The 21,343-nt window shown below is 43.6% G+C and overlaps 1 protein-coding gene across 3 annotated transcripts; it reads left to right on the plus strand.

The window, feature by feature from the left end:
* The first annotated feature begins 470 nt into the window (after positions 1–470).
* Positions 471–14,536, plus strand: LOC115158255 (nuclear factor interleukin-3-regulated protein-like). 3 transcript variants are annotated; one of them, XM_029706985.1, is made up of 3 exons: positions 673–764; positions 1,246–1,907; positions 13,420–14,536. In XM_029706985.1, the coding sequence occupies exon 3, from the start codon at positions 13,527–13,529 to the stop codon at positions 14,367–14,369; it is 843 nt and encodes a 280-aa protein (XP_029562845.1). In that variant the 5' UTR covers positions 673–764; positions 1,246–1,907; positions 13,420–13,526; the 3' UTR covers positions 14,370–14,536. The 3 variants fall into 3 exon arrangements, with proteins under 3 accessions (XP_029562846.1, XP_029562845.1, XP_029562844.1); XM_029706986.1 differs by lacking the exons at positions 673–764; positions 1,246–1,907 and adding an exon at positions 471–488; XM_029706984.1 differs by lacking the exons at positions 673–764; positions 1,246–1,907 and adding an exon at positions 6,634–7,207.
* Positions 14,537–21,343: the final 6,807 nt, after the last annotated feature.

Below are 21,343 nucleotides of genomic sequence, written 5' to 3' on the forward strand. Positions count from 1 at the left end.
TGGTGATGCCACCTGGTACCTGTAATATAATGAATCCTGAAATCACTACCATGCACAAGTCTGAGCACCACAACAAGCCCTGCCACTATCTACATCTCTAAATGTATCCCTACTCCCACAGACAGTTGCCTTTTCACTTCTACAGTAATGGCATAAAAGGCATACTTGTGGTAAGTGAAACTAGAAATTTATTCAGGTGAATGTCTGTGGTTTAACCCTTTCAGTTCTAGGAAATAGAGACTTTATGAGTCATTATGACCACAGAATCTGTCAGGTTGTTGAACTTCAGCAGTTTAGAACTAAGGAAGACCTATGAATGAGTCACAAGAGAGGGCAAGCAACATGTTCACCGCAACTGCTCCCTTTTCTCACAGGACAGTCCCCCACTTACTGCCTGGACAATCCACCACATGCCCATTGGTCCATCCACAGATACATGATAAAGTACACAAACACTGGTCCATTTCTGTGGAGAGGATGCATGTAAGGTAGGCTACGGCTACGTTGACAATAGATAGGGCAGGTCATTTAGATCCTTTCTTGATTTACTTTTTACAACGTTGATCTGGATTTCACCTTTCAGAACTCCTGAAGAAACTAGGCACAACCATTGATAATGACCATTGTTCCAGTCAACCACACAGACGAGCGCGCTTGCACAGAAATAAACACACAACATGCACAAAAGTTTCACAGCTCAGAGCGAAATACGCGCCTTGTCTCATTATCACTTCAGCACTTCACATCGTGACAGCGACAGAAAGGTAGGCCCGCTAGAGCTCGTAGCCTAACTATATCTAAAAACTCCTCTTACGCTTCCTAAAAACTCACTAAACAGAATTTATATGTCATGACAAAATGTATAGGATGCAGAAAACACATGACAAAAGGCCAAAATGCCATTCAGATTTACTTAATTTTTTGTAAAAGTTAAATATCTAAATGATCACTTGCTTACCAAAACTGTATTTAAACATAACCTAGAGCACTGTGTAGTTTATGGTTTTAGTCTTTTCCCATCTGCATTTTCAGTGTATTTAGTTGAAATTTCTGCCTTGGCTTCTTTTGTATAAATATTTTGTATAAATTCTAATATACTTTTTATAACATTTTCTGCAGCCTTTGAATTAGGCTTAGGTTGCAGATCCACTATGCAGCACATCACAAGTAATAAATCAGGTGTGAATCATTTCTTCAAAAGCAATTGTACTATAGAGCCTTTACAGCCTCTTTGTCCTCTCATAGCCTACTGAGTGACATGTATACCCCACGGAGTAGCGAAAGGCCCCTGGAGGATATGTGCCAGCCCTCCTCCTCAGTGGAGAGCAGTGGTGGGGAGGAGGAGATGTGGGACCCTGGCCTCCTCTTCCCTGTGGCCCGGCCGTCCCTTCTGGCCCACAGACAACTGAGGCTCCGGACCTGCCAGAGCCATCTGTACCCCAGCACGCGCCGCAAAAGAGAGATGACCCCTGCCGATAAGAAGGACGCCAACTACTGGGATAAGCGCCACAAGAACAACGAGTCGGCCAAGCGCTCGCAGCAGAAGAGGAGGGTGAATGACCTGATGCTGGAGGGCCAGCTGCTGGCCCTGAGTGAGGAGAATGCCCGGCTGAGGGCTGAGTTGATCACCCTGCAGTACCACATGGGCCTGGGGAAAGAGGCAGGCCCAGCCACCCTGCCTTCCCATGGCACGGTTCCACTGCACAGCCGGCTGCCCTGTCTGAGTCACTCATCAGTGCCTACCAATCTGCTGATGCCCTGGGGCTCCCTCTGCCTCCCCCAGCCAGCCCTGTACCCCAGCCTGCCTCTCTTCCTGCCACACTGGAGGAGCATGAGCGGCAGAACCAGGTCCTGGACATACACAGAAGCTTCAGGGGCAGGTTCAACAAATTGACTCAGCTCAGAAGGTACCTCAGTCCAGACAGCTGCTAGCTAACGGAGTGGCTTAGAACAAATCAACCCCAGATTATACATAGAACTATTTTAATGGCATGTATTAAATGTCAGATCAGGTCAAATAATACATGGACACTGTATTTATTGAATGGTTGCTAATCAACAATTGCAAATCATAGTTTAAAATATTGTTATAAATACCATATGTGTATTAATTACATTTGGAGAGTGAACTGGGAGTTCATTAAATTAATCTCAGACTGTTACATGAGGAATTTGACATTGGTAATTTCGGTGAATTTGTGGTGATTTTCTGTTTAGTTGAATAGGTTATAGAAGATAATATGTAGAAATTAGACCTTTTGCATATCTTAAAATTTAGCAGGTTGTTTTTTAAATTTTATATTTAGGACAACAAATAAGTAGGCTATATTCTGTGGAGCACAAGATGGAGCTCCATAGAATGTTCTCTGCTTATTCTGCTGTATATCTAATACAAGTGTTCTTTTTCAAATGACACAGCAATACAACTGGTTTAACAACTTTTACAGTTACAGTGAAGATTCAATTATTCAGGGGTAAAATAGACCGACTGCATTTCCCCCCCAATTAAATGTTGCATTTTTAACACCAATGGAATAAAAAAATTACTTTTTCAAAGAGCAGAAAATATTTCTCACATTCTCATATAAGCAAGTTGGGTAGGAATGAAAGCAATCAAAGATACATTTTCAATCACTTTTAATTCAACGGCTCGCTTTGTTCTGTTAGGTGGACATCGTACACAAACACAATTGCTTTATTAGCCTAATGGCAAGAATTACAAAAACTAACACGACAACCAACCTTCTAAAACACACTCTGCAACTATGAATTTAAAATGCTTTGACAGCTACAGAACGGAGATGAGCTAAATTTGTTTGAATTTCACTGTTCAAAAAGCAGTTTTTCTGCGGTGTGAAGCATCGAATAAGGCTTCACTGAAACTAGGTGCTCTTTTTGGTTGGTTGGTTGGTGGGTGGTAATCCCCACGCTGTGAATTCCCTTATTGCCAACTATTGCACATTAGTTAGCCAGTCAAAAGTTTGAACACGCCTACTCATTCAATTGTTTTTCTTTATTTTGACTATTTTCTACATTGTAGAATAATAGTGATGACATCAAAACTATGAAATAACACATATGGAATCATGTAGTAACCAAACATTTGTGAAACATTAATTTGTTAAAGGCCTAGTGCTTTTCTTACTACTGATTAGAACATTGGTGGCCATCCTTTGCCTTGATGACAGCTTTGCACATTCTTGGCATTCTCTCAACCAGCTTCACCTAGAATGCTTTTCCAACAGTCTTGAAGTAGTTCCCACATATGCTGAGCACTTGTTGGCTGCTTTTCCTTCCCTCCGCGGTCCAACTCATCCCAGACCATCTCAATTGGGTTGAGGTCAGGTGATTGTGGAGGCCAGGTCATCTGATGCAGCACTCCATCACTCTCCTTCTTGGTCAAATAGCCCTTACACAGCCTGGAGGTGTGTTGGGTCATTGTCCTGTTGAAAAACAAAATGATAGTCCCACTAAGCGCAAACCAGATGGGATGGCGTATTGCTGCAGAATGCTGTGGTAGCCATGCTGGTTAAGTGTGCCTTGAATTCTAAATAAATCACCGACAGTGTCACCAGCAAAGCACCCCCACACCTCCTCCTTCACGCTTCACGGTGGGAACCACACATGCAGAGAACCTCCATTCACCTACTCTGTGTCTCACAAAGACATGGTGGTTGGAACCCATAGTCTCAAATTTGGACTCATCAGACCAAAGGACAGATTTCCACCAGTCTAATGTCCATTGCTCGTGTTTCTTGGCCTAAGCAAGTCTATTCTTATTATTGATGTCCTTTAGTAGTGGTTTCTTTGCAGCAATTCGACCATGAAGGCCTGATTCACTCAGTCTCCTCTGAACAGTTGATGTTTAAATGTCTGTTTCTTGAACTCTGTGAAGCATTTATTTGGGCTGCAATTTCAGAGGCTGGTAACTCTAATGAACTTATCCTCTGCAGCAGAGGTAACTCTGGGTCTTTCTTCCTGTGTCAGTCCTCATGAGAGCCAGTTTCATCATAGTGGCTGATGGGTTTTGTGACTGCCCTTGAAGAAACGTTCAAAGTTCTTGAATTTTTCCAGATTGACTGACCTTCATGTCTTAAAGTAATGATGGACTGTCATTTCTCTTTGCTTATTTGAGCTGTTCTTGCCATAATATGGACTTGGTATTTAACCAAATAAGGCTATCTTCTGTACACCACCCCTACCTTGTCACAACACAACTGATTAGCTCAAATGCATTAAGAAGGAAAGACATTCCACAAATTAACTTTTAACAAGGCACACCTGTTAATTGAAATGCATTCCAGGTGACTACCTCATGAAGCTGGTTGAGAGAATGCTAAGAGTGTGCAAAGCTGTCATTAAGGCAAAGGGTGGGGCTACTTTGAAGAATCTCAAATATAAAATATATTTGTTTAACACTTTTTTGGTTACTACACGATTCCATATGTGTTATTTCAGTTTTGATGTCTTCACTATTATTCTACAAAAAAAAATAAAGAAAAACCCTTGAATGAGTAGATTTGTCCAAACTTTTGACTGGTAGGCTAATTCAATGCATTTTTATGGAAAAGCGGGTGTTTTACCAATTCACATACTGATATGCCTTAGAATGGCTGGCTGGTTGCTGGCTGGCTGCAACCTGGTCTCAGAGCATTTCGTATTTTTCTGTAGGTAAATCCCAGACACTCCATATAGTATATGTTACATTTCATATGGTATGTATTCACTTGTGGATGTCAATCACCGACTATTACAATTCGTATTATATGTTACGAACATGCAAAACATACAATATGTTGCGAATTTGCAAAACTTATGGTATGTTACGAATTCCAGCTAGGTGGCTAAGTGGCTAATGTTAGCTAGCTGGCCAACGCTAGCTAGGCTAGGGGTTAGGGTTAAGTTTAGGAGTTAGGTTAAAGGGTTAAGGTTAGGGGAAAGGTTAAAGTTAGGTAATCTTTCCCCTAACCTTAACCCTTTTCCTAAACCACGTTTAACACCTTGAAGTATGGCGATTCACAGTATACCCTTCAGTAGCTTTAACTGCACATCTAAGATGATGCCACCAATGTTCTAAAAAGTAGTAAGAAAAGCACTAGGCTTATGATTCATTCATATTTTCACACTTTTGCACATAGACCTCTCACCATTGTTAACTCTGCACCTACAGGTGTTTCAGTACAGACTTGCCAAGATAATAGCAAGTGATTCTAGAACACCAAATTCCTACAGTAGCCTACTTCTAAGTGTACAGGAGCCTAATCATTGTCAGATAACAAAATACAATACTTCTATATGAGCTATTTATACCAGCCATATGTGAACTGTATTTCATGTGGGTGAGGAGAGCTCGAGAGGAGAGTGTAATTGCCATGCTGCTTTGGGGTGTGAAACCAGTGGTGCTGAGTGGTGACAGCATGGACACGTCTGTTAACACCAGACACTTTTGAGCACATCTAATGTTTGACTGAGGCCCTTCACACTCATGTGAGAACATCACTCATTCAATATGAGATATGGTTTCCCCATCATCACCTCCTGCCTGATGCAATGACAGTAAATAGTTGAGTGTATAACTTTAACTACAATTACAACCAAACTAAAGCCATTTAGTGCACAGTAACTACGAAACGAGTATAGCAACAGTTATAGCAATAAAATGACTACTTGTAATAGTAAGAAAACGAGATGACATTGGAGAACTAATTGGGCAACTACTGAACCCTTGAAGCATGGTCATCACTCAACAGAAAGATTATTCAGTTGACCAGATGTCTCCATAGGTCCCGTAATGGTTGATTTCCACTGGTCACATTCTACGGGCTTGTTTCCCAGAACCTAGATTAAACATCTTGCTGCACTAAAAAGCATGCCAATTGGATATTCTTCATTGAAAGTGCTTTTTAGTACAGGACTAGGCTTGACCTGAAACAGGAAAACACACTATTCTTCATGCGTAAACCCTTTCTAGGCATCCAGCAGAAGGCACTGGAGTATAGCACAACACATTATAATCTATGGTAATCCATGCAATAATGTCTACCTGCAGACTGCAGTTACTAGGAACGCCCGCATGAAATGCCTATTAGCATTGCCTCACTACATGCCACGCCCACTGCCATTGAGGCTGCGTGTAACAGTAGGCCTACGGCCTGCGGCCCGCGGATAGACCCTTCTCAAAAAATGCAAGACTTGTTTCTATGATAAGCCACTAGATGGAGTACTGTACAACATGACATGGAATCTCAGTCATGACATGCTTGGTCAATAAAGTACTGTTTGTCAAAATCTTCCAAATCATACAGGTTAACCCCCCTAAAAAAATGTATGTCAAATTGCAAGAAGTAATTCTGAATGAGTTGTTAACAAACTAGAAAGATCATGACAGCTGTGAACAAATGTAGCCTAACTGTTGCCGCTGGGTAATTAAAACGTTCGCTGACACAGTAGGACTATACTATTTTACCATTGCACTGGAATTTCCCAATCTTAGCAGGATTATTCTTGACCTCAGATTTACAACATAATCCTTTATAATAAAGCTATACAAAGTTTCACAGGATCCCACTTCCAGTGTTGACCCCAGTAGACGAAGAAATGTCACCCCTAGTACGACAAAGGACAGACATTTTATTGAAACTTGTTGTGCAACTTGTGGTCATATGAGGGACTTTTTGCATCTTTAAGTAAATTGCCTTATCACAAGAATACAGAGTGATAGGTAAGGGGCTAGAAAGAGAGAGAAAGGAAGGACCTGGTAAGCCAGGTATTAGATCTAATGGCTAACACATCCAGCCTCCCTCTGCTCAAACACATCTCCCAGACGATGACATAAGTAAGCCACGACCACCACGTTGAGGGGGACTGAGGAGGATACAGACACACAGAACAGAAGAGGTGGGCTAGGCTAGGTGGAGTGGGGGTAGACAGACAAACAGGCTGACAAACAGGCTGACAGACACTTAATATGCAAAGGAAGAGAAAAAAGGTTGAGTGTGAGGTCACACATTGTGGTGGTCTGTGACGAAGCCCCTTTACCGTAGGTGAACTACAGGTGAGATACAGGGGAAGGATGAGTATACAGTTCAGTAAGTTACTGTCTGCTGCTCACAGAGATACAACGGGCGGGCGGGGGAACATTGACTGAGGTCATTGTCACATTGCGTCAGTGGTGGACTCACTGGAATATAGTTGCCAGCAGCAGAAGGTAAGGTCCTGTGTTCATTTTCATAACATTTTCACTCACCTCTGTGGTGGACAGACAATGTCTAAATTAAAGTTCCCTCATATGACATATAGAGCTACAGAGAGTAAGGTAAATGGGTACAATATGTTATTTTTCTTACCTCATGCACTGGCAGTCCACAGCTTGACTTACCGCCATCACTCTCAAGTCTCAACTTGGAGCAGTAATCAGAGAATAATACTTTCAAAACTGAAACGTTTGTCTTAACTTACAGTATTCTGGTTTTCAGACTTTTTGGAGGTGTTATAATAGCAAGTCTATTTTAGACGTGGTATCTCAGACTTGGGTATATTTGAAATGAGGTGACTTCCCTTTAAAAAAAAAGATAACACATTTTATAAAACGTTGATACTGGATATGATCTAGTTCTTGAAACAAATTAACAACTTTCTTTAACTTATTTAGATTGCTTTTGTGCAACATACAAAAAGCAATACAATAATACTATTTTGGGCATTTGTGTTGCATAAGTGACATCTATGAGAAATGTTCGTCAGCCTGTGTACGACCTGTAAGACGTTTCCAAGTTTACATCGTAAAAGTGATTATAGCAATAACAAAATGTTTTTAAGTGACCAATTATTGTTCTAAATAAGAGGGGGAAAAGGTATAATTGAAAAAAGAGACAGATATCAGCAGATAATATTACCTTCAAGTAAACATTTATTTTGGTATTTTATTCCCTGTTGAAAACAGTACAAACTTTGCAGATTTAAAAGGCTTAGTTAGTCTGGCTCTACATGTAGATGGTAGAACAACCAGAAAATGAATAATGGAGCTTTTTGCTGTTCTTCTTCTGTCGAGGAGAAAACTAAAACGCGCCAACAAAAGTGTTAGTAAAGTACTTTTACAAAAAACAGTGTTCATAAAAAAGTACTTTTCCTATAGACTCTAGACACATACAATGCAAGAAAGTTGCTACAGTACATCTCTAAGTAATTTGATATGTTCTATTTCAAGGAATGTATGCGTTAACTGAAAAGGCATGCTTGTGGTAAAGGCAATATTCTCTGGAGAATTTAAGAGGTACTGGACATCCACATCCATTTTGTTATTGCCGCCATGACAGATCGCTGAAAACATTAACAGTAAAAATTAGGAGGTTAACCAATGGTTTCCTATTAGGTACCAGGGAGAGAGACTCAAGTACTTCACAAAGCAAGGAAGGAAACAACAACAGACCAACTGGTGCTGTCAAAACGGATAGGTGTCAAAAGAAGAAGTTTAAAAGTTCCTTACTAAAAAGCAGTGTCTATAATTAGCATGTCAATAAGCAGCAGGTGCAGTAACTCACGCAGTGAGGGACTCGTCTCTGGAGAGGACTGTTCAGGAAGCTGAGCAACACTCTGCTGCAGTCCTCTGTTTGTCCTACTCCCTACACAGCAGCACTGCTCTCCACTTGCTAGGCCTCAGCACTTGACCTCGGACAAATGTCCTCCAACTCACCGTTGGGGCAAGTTTTAGGCCACTCTGCCATCACGACACAGCTCTGCTCTACCTCCAGCAACTTCAGCAACCAGCAACTCTAGCACCTAGCTATAAACATGCAGCACCCTATGAAATACTTTAGCAATGTCAATGAGGTTTAAAATGGTTTGGGTATGATTGTACACTCCTTCAGCAGATTGTTTGCTTCTAGTTATGAATTGATGAAGAAGAGGAATAAATAATTATGGTTTGCAATTTTTCTAGCTTGTTGTGCAACAATGTAAAGAGGAGGCACAACAGCATGGGAAACCTTGAGAAGTTTGCCCACAAGCCTTGGACAGAGGTCCACCTACAGTATATTTAGTGCAGGGGACTGGGCAGACTCGGTGCATTTTCAACCTCAAGGTGCATGTACTCTCCACCACAAGGCAGAGCTTTACTCTCTGTCTCTCACCTCAGTCTTTGGGTACATTTTGATGCCCTTTGCTCTGACTGCCACTTCAAAGAGTAAGTATAGCAGCAAAGCACAACAGAGTTGGTCTACTGTAAACTTGAAGAAGAAATAATATTTTTATCACAAAGTTACATTTTCTGGGGCTCTCGTACTTGCAACATGCTCCTTTTCAATATTGTTAGTAATCATAATATTGCACTTTTGCTTCAGGCTATGCCAAGATCTACATAATGAATCTAATAGAAGGATAGGACAGACAGACTTCTCGCAAAGTATTAATAAAAAAGAGAACTTGCAGGACATTTCACGATAAGTCGAGGTAACATTATAAGAAGCTATAATAGCTATGTTATGTGGCAAAAAGGAAAACCCGAAGCAGACTCAACTCTTTAAAAACCTGCTTTACGTAAAATATTGTGTGCTATAGCTTGGAAAATGAAAACGTGACTCTGAATGACAACATAAGGCTGTTTGTTTATTTCCAATATTACAACGGTTATTCTGAAGAAATGTAGTGCGCTTCATGTTTTCATTTGCTTACCATGATACTTCTGAGTATCATGACACTGGCAACACCTCTGACCCATAGAAATGAACAAGTCATTGTTATTTTGACCTTTGGGGAATTTTGTAAAACACACAGATGTAGTTTTTTGCTTTAAAATACAGACCAAATATCAAAAGCGCACAGAGAGAGCCATGTTGTCATCAAGCACACGATATCTTACACATCTAGGTAATGATACCTGTGTGACAGCATCTGTTATCATTCTCATTTCATTAGTTATCTTCAGATGATGTACCTGCCAGTGTAATTACACCAGTTTAGGATGGACACACTGTATTATGCACAATTGTGATTGTGATCAGACTTTGATAAAACATATGAGTTAGTAGTCTCACCCAAGTGCACAGTCATTTCTGGGATGTTTAAAGCATTGGAAATCCTCCCTGGTTTTTGTGGCTGAATCTGTGTTTGAAATGCACTGCTCGACTGAGGGACCTTACAGATAATTGTATGTGTGTGGTACAGAAATGAGGTAGTCGTTCAAAAATCATGTTAAACACTGTTATTGTACACAGAGTGAGTCCATGCAACTTATTATGTGACTTGTTAAGCAAATCTTTACTCCTGAACTTATTTAGGCTTGCCATAACAAAGGGATTGAATACTTATTGACTCAAGACTTTTCAGCTTTTCATTATTAATTAAATTGTAACAACTTCTAAAAACATAATTCCTCTTTGACATTACGGGGTATTGTGTGTAGGACAGTGACTCTTTTAAACTCAGGCTGTAACACAACCACATTTAGAAAACGTCAAGGTGTGTGTATACTTTCTGAAGTATGTGTATCTGTATGTGTGTGTTGGAGAGTCAGTGTAGTATGTGTGAGTGTGTGAGTAAAGTCTAGTGAGTGTGCATACAGCCATCGCAAGAGAGTTAGTGCAACAAAAAAAAGGGGATCAATGCAAATAGTCCGGGTAGCTGATTAACTGTTCAGCAGTCGTAAGGCTTGCGGGTAGAAGCTGGTCAGGATCCCTTTGGTCCCAGACTTGGTGTCTTTGACGATTGTTAGGGCCCTGACACTAACTTGTATAGAGGTCCTGGATGGCAGGCAGCTTGGCCCCAGTGATGTACTGGGCAGTACACACTACCCTCTGTAGCGCCTTGTGGTCGAAGGCCGAGCAGTTGCCATACCAAGCGGTGATGCAGCCAGTCAAGATGCTCTCAATGGTGCAGCTATAGAACTTTATGAGGATCTGAGAGGCCATGCTAAATCTTTTCAGCCTCCTGAGGGGACTCTGTTGGTGTGTTTGGACCATGATAGGTCCTCAGTGCTGTGGACACCAAGGAACTCTCGACCCGATCCACTACAGCCCTGTCGATGTGAATGTGGGCGTGCTAGCCATCTGTTTCCTGTAGTCTACGATCAGCTCCTTTGTCTTGCTGACGTTGAGGGAGAGGTTGTTGTACTGGCACCACTATGTCAGGTCTCTGACTTCCTCTGTGTAGGCTGTCTCATTGTCGTCGGTGATCAGGCCTACCACCGTCGTGTTGTCAGCAAACTTTATGAAGGTGTTGGAGTCGTGGGTGAATAGGGAGTACAGGAAGGGACTAAACATGCACCCCTGAGGGGCCCCCGTGTTGAGGGTTAGCGTGGTGGATGTGTTGTTGCCTACCCTCACTACCTGTGGAGCCCGTCGGGAAATCCCCAATAGAGTTGCAGAGGAAGGTTTTTAATCCCAGTGTCATCAAATCAAATCAAATGTTATTTGTCACATGCGCCGAATACAACTGCTGTAGACTTTACTGGGTCCTTAGCTTAGTCCTGAGCTTGGAGGGCACTATGGTGTTGAACGCTGAGCTGCAGTCAATGAACAGCATTCTCACATACTGTAGGTGTTCCTTTTGTCCAGGTGGGAAAGGGCAGTGACGAGTGCAATAGAGATTGCGTCATCTGTGGATCTGTAGTGCAAATCTCCAGTGTATTTTTGTCTATGTCACACATGCACTTATCTCAATTGCAACATACCACTATAGGACCTTTGCTTGTCCCTGCATACCCTGTCTATAACTACTTCTGTCTATGGAGCTACATTCATCTGGTCTCCTTCGGATGATTCTGGTAGTTATTATGTTGCTCTGGTGGTTATGCTGCTGGCATCACGGGGCTGACAGCTGGTACAGAATGGTCTCAGCTCTCTCTGCTGTAGGGAAACATGGTGGCCAAACAACATCAATCAGCAGCCAACATTGAAATCCAAACCAATCAATCAAACTATTGAGCTGCATAACACTGACATTCAGACAGATCAGAGTTCACATTGAGACATGGTGCTCTCATTAATAAGCCTGTAATGGTTCAGGAGAGGCTTTCCACTGGCTAAATAGACGAACATGAATAATAGCTTGATAACATGTAACTGTAGGAATTCTGTTTCAGATGTTCCCAGATTGATTAAGAATATCTCAGTCTGATGTTTCTGCATACGTGTGAGAGAGTGTATTCACTTCACACACAGGCCACGTTGTCTCATAGCTGTGGTTAAGCAAATCTAACATAGCTTTGTTCCTCCTGCACAGCTTCCCACCAAACCCACCCACTCACCCACCCACTCACCCTCCCCTGCAATGAAACAGATGAGCAGGGCTCCATTGTAGTGCTTTTTCATCTGAGGGTTTCTATGTTCCTGTTTGTACGTATTGTCCTCTGGCTAGCGCACATGCAGTCTCACTCCTAACTGATCCCCCCTATCATCTGCATGTAAGGGGCAAGGGACAGAAAATGAAAGGGAGGTAGACGATATGGAGCAAGCGGTGGGCACATTGTAGGCAATCAGTAGCTGGGGGAGGACAAGTGAGTGCACCATCAAAAAAAGATGACTGTGAGAGTGTATGTGAGAGAGAGAGAGAGAGTGTGTGAGAGAGAGAGAGAAAGCGAGAGAGCAGCATTGTGAAAACAAAACCTTGCTTGTTTCTAAAACGAGCGTGCTGTGCATCGAGCAGATTGAGTGTGTTTGTAACTCTCAATCACTTGACTTGTCCACTCTATCAGCCAACATTATTCATGCCACGAATCAGTATGTCACAAATGACATGTAGCTCATATCTTAACTTTGCAAATAATTAAAAGTCCACAAAAACAGCTATTTTCTGAATTATGTGTATTCAGTGTCTAAGCTAGGAGAAGAATATGAGTTGATTAGTCAAGTTGAAAGAAGAGACAGGTCCAGAGAAGTTCCTGTGTCAAATCTAGAAATTGTTTGTGTGAATGACATAAGAGCTGGAAGAGCAGAGACTAGCCACGTAATCCCTTATCATATGAACTGTCCAACATTTTAACTTGAAGGTCATGCATACTGCCTCATGTCCATTTTACATACTATATTAATCACCCATTCAATTTACTTGAACACTCAGGAAGTCTTTCAGACAAAGATTATTTTAGTCACACTAGAGGGGCTGGTTACACCTCAGACAACTCCTCCTCTCTGCCTCTCCATCCTTTCCACCACTGTTTTATTCAGCTTGTCTAGACGTGGAGGTGGCTGGTCTCAAAGACAGACTGAGGGCTGGGCAGTGGGCTGACAGAAGGATAGGAGTGGGCTTTGTGGCTCTATAACAGCATCTCATTCAAAGCTGTCAACGATCAAACACAGAAATCAATAAATGTTCTGATCTGTGACCCAGGCACTTAGACATACTGTATAGCAGAAATGTGGAAATGTATAGCCTATACATACGATTTGACAAATACTTTACTAATAATTGACCTGCCCTTCACAGGTGACATCTTAGAAAACCAACCTGAAAGAAGTGCATGAGAAGTTACTTATCTTCCTTTTACCTGCCCAACAAAGAAACAACAATCCTAATTTCTATACTGAGACCAGATGGAACCCATGTCGCTATCTCCAAATGGGAGCATGGAGGAAATGGAGGACGGTCACATAGCCTACCTAGAGGGAGAGCTGGCACCCAAGGGCCTGCGGCGCAAGAGAGAGTTTATCCCAAATGAGAATAAGGACGCCACCTACTGGGAGAAGCGTCGCAAGAACAACGAGGCGGCCAAGCGGTCGCGGGAGAAGAGGAGGGTGAACGATTATGTGCTGGAGAGCCGCCTGGTGGCCATGAGTGAAGAGAACGCCCGGTTGAACACAGAACTGCTGGCCCTCAAACTCCACTTTGGCCTGGTGAGCCCTGCAGCCTACGCTGCCCACCAGAACAGCCTGCTACGGCTCTGCCATGCGAACACCTACAGCCCCCAGTCCCCGCCACCCAGCAGCTCAACCCAGTCCCTGGACAGAGATGTCTACTGGGGCAGGAGGCCCAGCTACAGAAACCCCTCCACCCTGCCCACTTACCACCACCGACCCTCCGTCCTGACTGGGCAACCTGCCCCTGCCCTGATCCATCCACATGCTCTACCAACCAGAAGGGGATATCCATACATCTTAGACATGCCCAGTGTCCTCCACCCTGCAAACTCATCCTCCCTTCTCCTGCCCCCGCTTCTCCCCCCTTCCCTATCGTCGTGGCCGGGGGTTCCCCTGTTGAGGCCCACCCCTAAGAGAAGGTGTTCAGATGAGGACGGGGAACAGCAGGTCCCAGCAGCCTCCTCCAGCGCTGCATTACCGCACAAGCTGAGGCTGAAGAGCCCCAGAGCTTCTACTGTCCTTAGAGATGTGAGAGATGGGGCCTCCTCACCCCCGCTCCCGCTTTCTGTATCTGACTGACCACACTGCACAGGAGCACAGAGCAGAGATAGGGCCTCCCCCTGCTCCCGCTTCCTGTATCTGACTGACCACACTGCACAGGAGCACAGAGCAGAGATAGGGCCTCCCCCCGCTCCCGCTTCCTTTATCTGACTGACCACACTGTACAGGAGCACAGAGCAGAGATAGGGCCTCCCCCCCCCCCCCCCGCTTCCTGTATCTGACTGACCACACTGCACAGGAGCACAGAGCAGAGATAGGGCCTCCCCCCGCTTCCTGTATCTGACTGACCACACTGCACAGGAGCACAGAGCAGACCAACCACAGCGCTGTAACAATGACACCAAAGTTACAGCAAAGACCAAAGACGTTATGTACAACTTCAAACAGACATTTGTTTGTTTTTTTGGTTTGTTTTTGCTTCTCTGCCATGCTTCTTTAGTGTCCAAGTTAACTGGATAAAATCTATTATAGCATACTTTACTGTAAATCCTGCTTAGTTAGCCAGACTTGGGGATTCAGTGTTTTATAGCACTGAGAGACTTCAGTTCACTTACAGTATGTATGTAAAACTCAATATGGGCAGCCAATATAATAATTGTTTTTAACTTTTTGGAATGGATGGAATTTATCTTTTTAAATTAATAAATTCCTCTTATTGTTCACTCTTTACTGATTAGCACACAAACAGTGTGTGTGTGTGTGTGTGTGCTGCAATGTGTAGGCTACCTTGTGGGTAATGTTTATGTTATGTTTATGTTATGTTGGCTGCCTGGTAGAGCAAGCACTGAGGGCTTGAAGTTGAGATGAGGGGAAAATACCAGACATGACAAGAAAGGAGATGAATTTCAACATAACTAGAGACACATTCTGTGTACAATATAGGTGAGAACTTAGTGGTTAGTTACGTGTACCTGCTATAACCACCACAAATGCACTTAACGGAATGGGGTATCTATGGTGCAAATGACGAACAGTGACCAATTTATTTGTCTCGGGCCAACTTATTTGTATTATAAGACCCCCGAAATCAACCTTATAAATCTTCTTATGTAGTTTTTGTCCCAATGCATTTTCAGTCAAATGCTCCCGTTAGCAACAGATGAGAACAAAGGTCCAATCAGTGTGGCCTAACCTTATTTAAATACAACCACTGTGTACAGAGATGGGGTAGTCATTTAAAAATCATGTTCAACACTATTATTGCAAATAGAGTGCATTTCAATAGCTGCATCTTCATCGCTCACCTTCTGTTTTTGTATTGACATGAACTCTGAGTCACTGACTGACTTGTTGAATCTTCACCTTTGTGAGAAATGACAAACTTCCTCTCTAGCCCGCTGAGCAACTCTTGTGGGGAAGCTTACTCCCTGATCGAACAAGGTGACAGCTCACCGTCTCACAGAACCCAACACCTCCTCCACACGTCTATATTTACTACGATCTTAGAGACGACACTGGCAAAAAAAACAGTCAAGCCATCAGTTTCCGCGAATTCACAACACTTTACGGTATCACGTGTTTTCAGGTAGCGCCACTGAGCTGGAGGCAGAGTATGTGAGCGGAGCTGGAGAAGAGCGAGGAGCAGAGCGTGCCCAATTTGACTGGAGCATGGAAGGAGATTCCCAAAGGCTGAAGTTTCGCATTCTCGCTCAGCTCCGGTAGTACTCCAGTAGTGCCCCAGTAGCGCTCACTTCACGAGCTCAGGGCATGCCTCCTCCAGCATGCATTTGTAGTCTATTTGTGTGCTGCTAATAGCCCCTTGTTTTAGCTACTGTCATGGAGTTCACTAAATATTTCATAAAGAAACGGATGGAACACACAGGTGCTGAATCAAGGTGGCTTACAAAGATGAGGACCAAGAGCAAGAGAGGGAGTGTGGTGATGTGGTGTCCACAACTAAATAATTATTGTGCAATCTGAAAAGACACTTATCCCAAAAGTATGATGGTGTACTTACTACCTGCACATGTTAAAATAAAGGAAGAGGTGCACTGATTAGGGTATGGGAAACAGAAAATTCAAAATTGGACAAAGGCTATACTCGAAGCAAGACAACTGTCCATCTGCAACAAGGTGCAAGAGATGCAATATAAGATTATGCAAAGGGTTCATAGGACTCCCATGATATGTAATTAAATGAAACCAGAATTATCTGATACCTGTTGTAAGTGTATGAAGGGAAAAAGGCACTCATGGCCAGCTCTTTTGGACATTCTGGGAAAATGTAAAAATGGAGCTTGTTCACATGGACCCATAGCTATTTGTACTGGGTGTCATTGGGAACAGGCCCTCACTTACCTTAGCACAGCTCAATCATCTTTACAAAATGACTGTGTGGTCTGCAAATGCATTTTCCTTCATTGGATTAAAGACCAGCCACCAACAATAAATCTGTGGTATTTTGTGATTTTTAAAGTGTTACCTCTGGAGAAAATTAGTATTATATTTAGGAACAAGATTTCTATCCAAAATGGGAACCCTTTTTGCTATCTTATCCCCCTAATCTTGCAGATACCCTAAGAAGTGTCAATATAAAAATGTGTGAATTTATGGGTCAACTGGACCCTGGTTGCTTTCTTGTAGAAAATAAATATCTTGTTGTATAGGCCTCTATACTCTGTTAGGGGTATACTACACGTTATAGCCAGACATTTGGCGACAGTGTTAAGTAAGGAAAATAAAAAAATGATGTTCATGAAATGAATGAGAAAAGAAATGAAGTAATGAAACACTTAAAGCAGAGAACTGAAAGGGAATGCATAATTCATGTTGTTTTTGTTGGTTGTTATAAGTTACCTTATTTCATTTTGGAATTCAAATAGATATCTACAATTTGTTTATGATGTTGACCTGAAACAAAGAAAATTATAACATTTCTTTTTAAAATAGTGTCAAGAAAAAGTATGTGAACCCTTTGGAAATACATGGATTTCTGTATAAATTGGTCATACAATTTGATCTGATCTTCATCTTGGTCACAACAATAGACAAACACAGTCTGCTTAAACTAATAACAAACAATTATACATTTTCATGTCTTTATTGAACACACTGTTAACATTCACAGTGCAGGGTGGGAAAAGTATGTGAACCCTTTGGAAATACATGGATTTCTGTATAAATTGGTCATAAAATGTGATCTGATCTTCATCTTGGTCACAACAATAGACAAACACAGTCTGCTTAAACTAATAACAAACAATTATACATTTTCATGTCTTTATTGAACACACTGTAAACATTCACAGTGCAGGGTGGGAAAAGTATGTGAACCCTTGGATTTAATAACTGGTTGACCCTCCTTTGGCAGCAATAACCTCAACCAAACGTTTTCTGTAGTTGCGGATCAGACCTGCACAACGATCAGGAGGAATTGTGGACCATTGATCTTTACAAAACTGTTTCAGTTCAGCAATATACTTGGGATGTCTGGTGTGAACTGCTCTCGAGGTCATACCACAACATCTCAAATCGGGTTGAGGTCAGGACTCTGACTGGGCCACTCCAGAAGGTGTATTTTCTTCTGTTGAAGCCATTCTGTGGTTGATTTACTTTTGTGTTTTGGGTCGTTGTCCTGTTGCGTCACCCAACTTCTGTTGAGCTTCAATTGGCAGACAGATAGCCTTTTATTCTCCTGCAAAATGTCTTGATAAACTTGGGAATTCATTTTTCTGTCGATGACAGCAAGCTGTCCAGGCCCTGAGGCAGCAAAGCAGCCCCAAACCATGATGCTCCCTCCACCATACTTTACAGTTGGGATGAGGTTTTGATGTTTTTCTCCACACATACTGTTGTGTGTTCCTTCCAAACAACTCAACTGTAGTTTAATCTGTCCACAGAATATTTTGCTAGTAGCGCTGGAAAATCCAGGTGCACTTTTGCAAACTTCAGATTTGCAGCAATGTTTTTTTTGGACAGCAGTGGCTTCTTCCGTGGTTCCTCCTATGAACACCATTCTTGTTTAGTGTTTTACGTATTGTAGACTCATCAACAGAGATGTTAGCATGTTCAGAGATTTCTGTAAGTCTTTAGCTGACACTAGTATTCTTCTTAACCTCATTGAGCATTCTGCGCTGTGCTCTTGCAGTCATCTTTGCAGGACTGCCACTCCTAGGGAGAGTAGTAACAGCGCTGAACTTTCTCCATTTATAGACAATTTGTCTTACCGTGGACTGATGAACATCAAGGCTTTTAGAGATACTTTTGTAACCCTTTCCAGCTTCATGCATGTCAACAATTCTTAATCTTGGGTCTTCTGAGATCTCTTTTGTTTGAGGCATGGTTCACATCAGGCAATGCTTCTTATGAATAGCAAACTCACATTTTATTTTAGTGTTTTTACAGGGCAGGGCAGCTCTAACCAACATGTCAAATCTCATCTCATTGATTGGACTCCAGGTTAGCTGACTCCTGACTCCAATTAGCTTTTGGCGAAGTCATTAGCCTAGGGGTTCACATACTTTTTCCAACCTACACTGTGAATGTTTAAATGATGTATTCAATATAGACAAGAAAAATACAAGAATGTGTGCTATTAGTTTAAGCACACTATGTGTATTGTTGTGACTTAGATGAAGATCAGATCAAATGTGATGACCAATTTATGCAGAAATCCAGGTAATTCCAAAGGGTTTTCTTGTCACTATATATTCCCCCCAAAAAATATCACTTCCGCAGTCAAAAAGCAAGCCGAGAACTACCCCTCCATTTTTTTAAACATTACTTTATTTTTGTCGGGATGAGGTTTGTGCAGTAGACCTAATACATTATCACAGAATATTGTATATATATATACCTGGCCTGTCGATACTGTTCTTCTCAGACCATATTATTGTAATGACCCGGCTGGGTCATAAAAGGAAAAGAGACGGACTCCAGGTGTGCAGGTTAGAACACAGGTTTATTCCTAAACTGGGCTATTGTTGTGGCCACAGCCCACGCCGCTAAATACCGAACGTACACAATTACACCATGTCGGGTTAAGGGTCACCCCCATAAGAACAGATCAAGGCCCGAACAGAAAGAGAGAGAGAGATGAGACAGCAATCCCTATTTATGCATTTCCAAATTACCCATCATACCCCCCACCCTTTCCCTCTGTCCTGACACATTCAACCCCTGCTAGTAGCCATGAGAACCATAACACACCCACGAACACAGAACACAATACCGGGTCGTTACATAGCCCCCCCCTTTCTAAACCCTAGCCCCTAGGGTTACACAACAAAATCCTTAAAACGACCCGGAGGTCGCATCAGTCTCTTGGGCCTCCCCGTGGCTCTCACCGGTGAACCCCCAGAACACTCATCTGCCCCAATGTCATTTCCAGCGCCCTCTGAAGAAGCAGCCCCCATCCCAGGTTCAGGTTGCGCTAGAGTCTCCTCGTTAGACTGTTCCCGTGGGCTCACATCAGAGACCTCACTCCCATTTCCTACCGTTTTCCTCCCTCTGTAGGGTGCCAATCGGTCCCGGTGGACCACCACCTTCCTGCTCCGTGGCAGGACTTCCACCCGGTACGTCACCTCCCCCACTCTCTCTATCACCAGACACGGCCCCACCCATGCACTGTCCAGCTTTGGGCACCGCCCCTTCTTGCGCGTGGGGTTGTGAAGCCACACACATTCTCCCGCTCCAAAGTGCCTCCCCCTAGCGCGCGAGTCGTAGTGGCGCTTTTGGCGGACCCCTGCGTTCTCGAGTTGCTCTCTTGCGAAGGTGTGAGCCGCTTCTAACCGGTTCTGCAGACGACACACATAGTTCGGGCCAGGCAAAACCCCGTCGTCATTATCAGGAGGGTGACCAAACGTCAGTTCGGCTGGGGTGCGCAACTCACGACCTAACATTAGTAGCGCTGGGGAGCACGCAGTCGATTCTTGAACAGCCGACCTACATGCCATAAGAATAAACGGTAAGTGGGTGTCCCAATCTCTCTGGTGTTTTGAGGTAACGATGGCCAGCTGCTGTGCTAACGTTCTGTTAAATCTTTCCACCAGCCCATCACTCTGGGGGTGAAGTGGCGTAGTGCGCGTCTTCTCCGCGCCTAACCGTCTACACAACTCTGAGAACACCCGTGACTCGAAGTTTCTCCCCTGGTCGCTGTGAATAGACTGTGGCACCCCAAACCGACTGATTATTCCCCCCACCAACGCATCAGCTACTGTCGCTGCCTCCTGGTCTGGGAGAGCGTAAGCCTCCGGCCACTTGGTGAAGTAGTCCATAGCGGTTAGAATCCACCTGTTACCGCTGTCTGTGGTTGGATACGGCCCCACTATGTCTACCCCCAGTCTCTCCATGGGCTCCCCTACTGGGAATTGTTGTAGGAGGGCGTGTGACTGACCTGGAGGTCCTTTTTTAGCAGCACACTCGTCGCACTGCCTACAAAAGTCCTCAACATCCCTCCTGTGCCTGGCCCAATAGAAGCCTTTACGCACGCGCTTTAACGTTTTGGAGACCCCAAAATGCCCTGCGCCAACTCCCCCGTGAAGCTGCTGTAACACGCTCCCCTGCAGCCTTTTGGGCACCACTACCTGCCACGTAATTTCTCCAGTTGCTGGCTTTTTCCACCCCCTCTGGAGCACTCCCTCAGCCACTCTAAGGACTGTGAATTTAGCCCACAGCCCCTTGGTGACTGGTGATAGAGGGGCTACTTCCCCCCACGGCGGTCGTCTTCTCTCTTCCACCCACCGCAGCACAGGACGCAGCTCTGCGTCCTCCTCCTGGCGACACCTCCACTCCCCAACGTCCACAGCCTCAAGCTCCCGGCACTCTGTCACCCTCAGCTGACTCACCGTGGCGGTGACTCCCTCCTCCCTGCACAGTTCTCTCTCTCGCTCCACCCGTTTGGCGCAGTACCCACAGCCATGCTCAGCACACGGGCGGCGGGACAAGACGTCTGCATTGCTGTGGCGAAGGCCGGCTCTGTGCTCCACCTGGAAGTCGTAGGGTTGCAGCTCCTCCAGCCAGCGGGCAATCTGACCCTCTGGCTCCTTGAAGGA

The sequence above is a fragment of the Salmo trutta genome, chromosome 22, assembly GCF_901001165.1.
Source record: "Salmo trutta chromosome 22, fSalTru1.1, whole genome shotgun sequence".
NCBI classification, from domain to species: Eukaryota; Metazoa; Chordata; class Actinopteri; order Salmoniformes; family Salmonidae; genus Salmo; species Salmo trutta.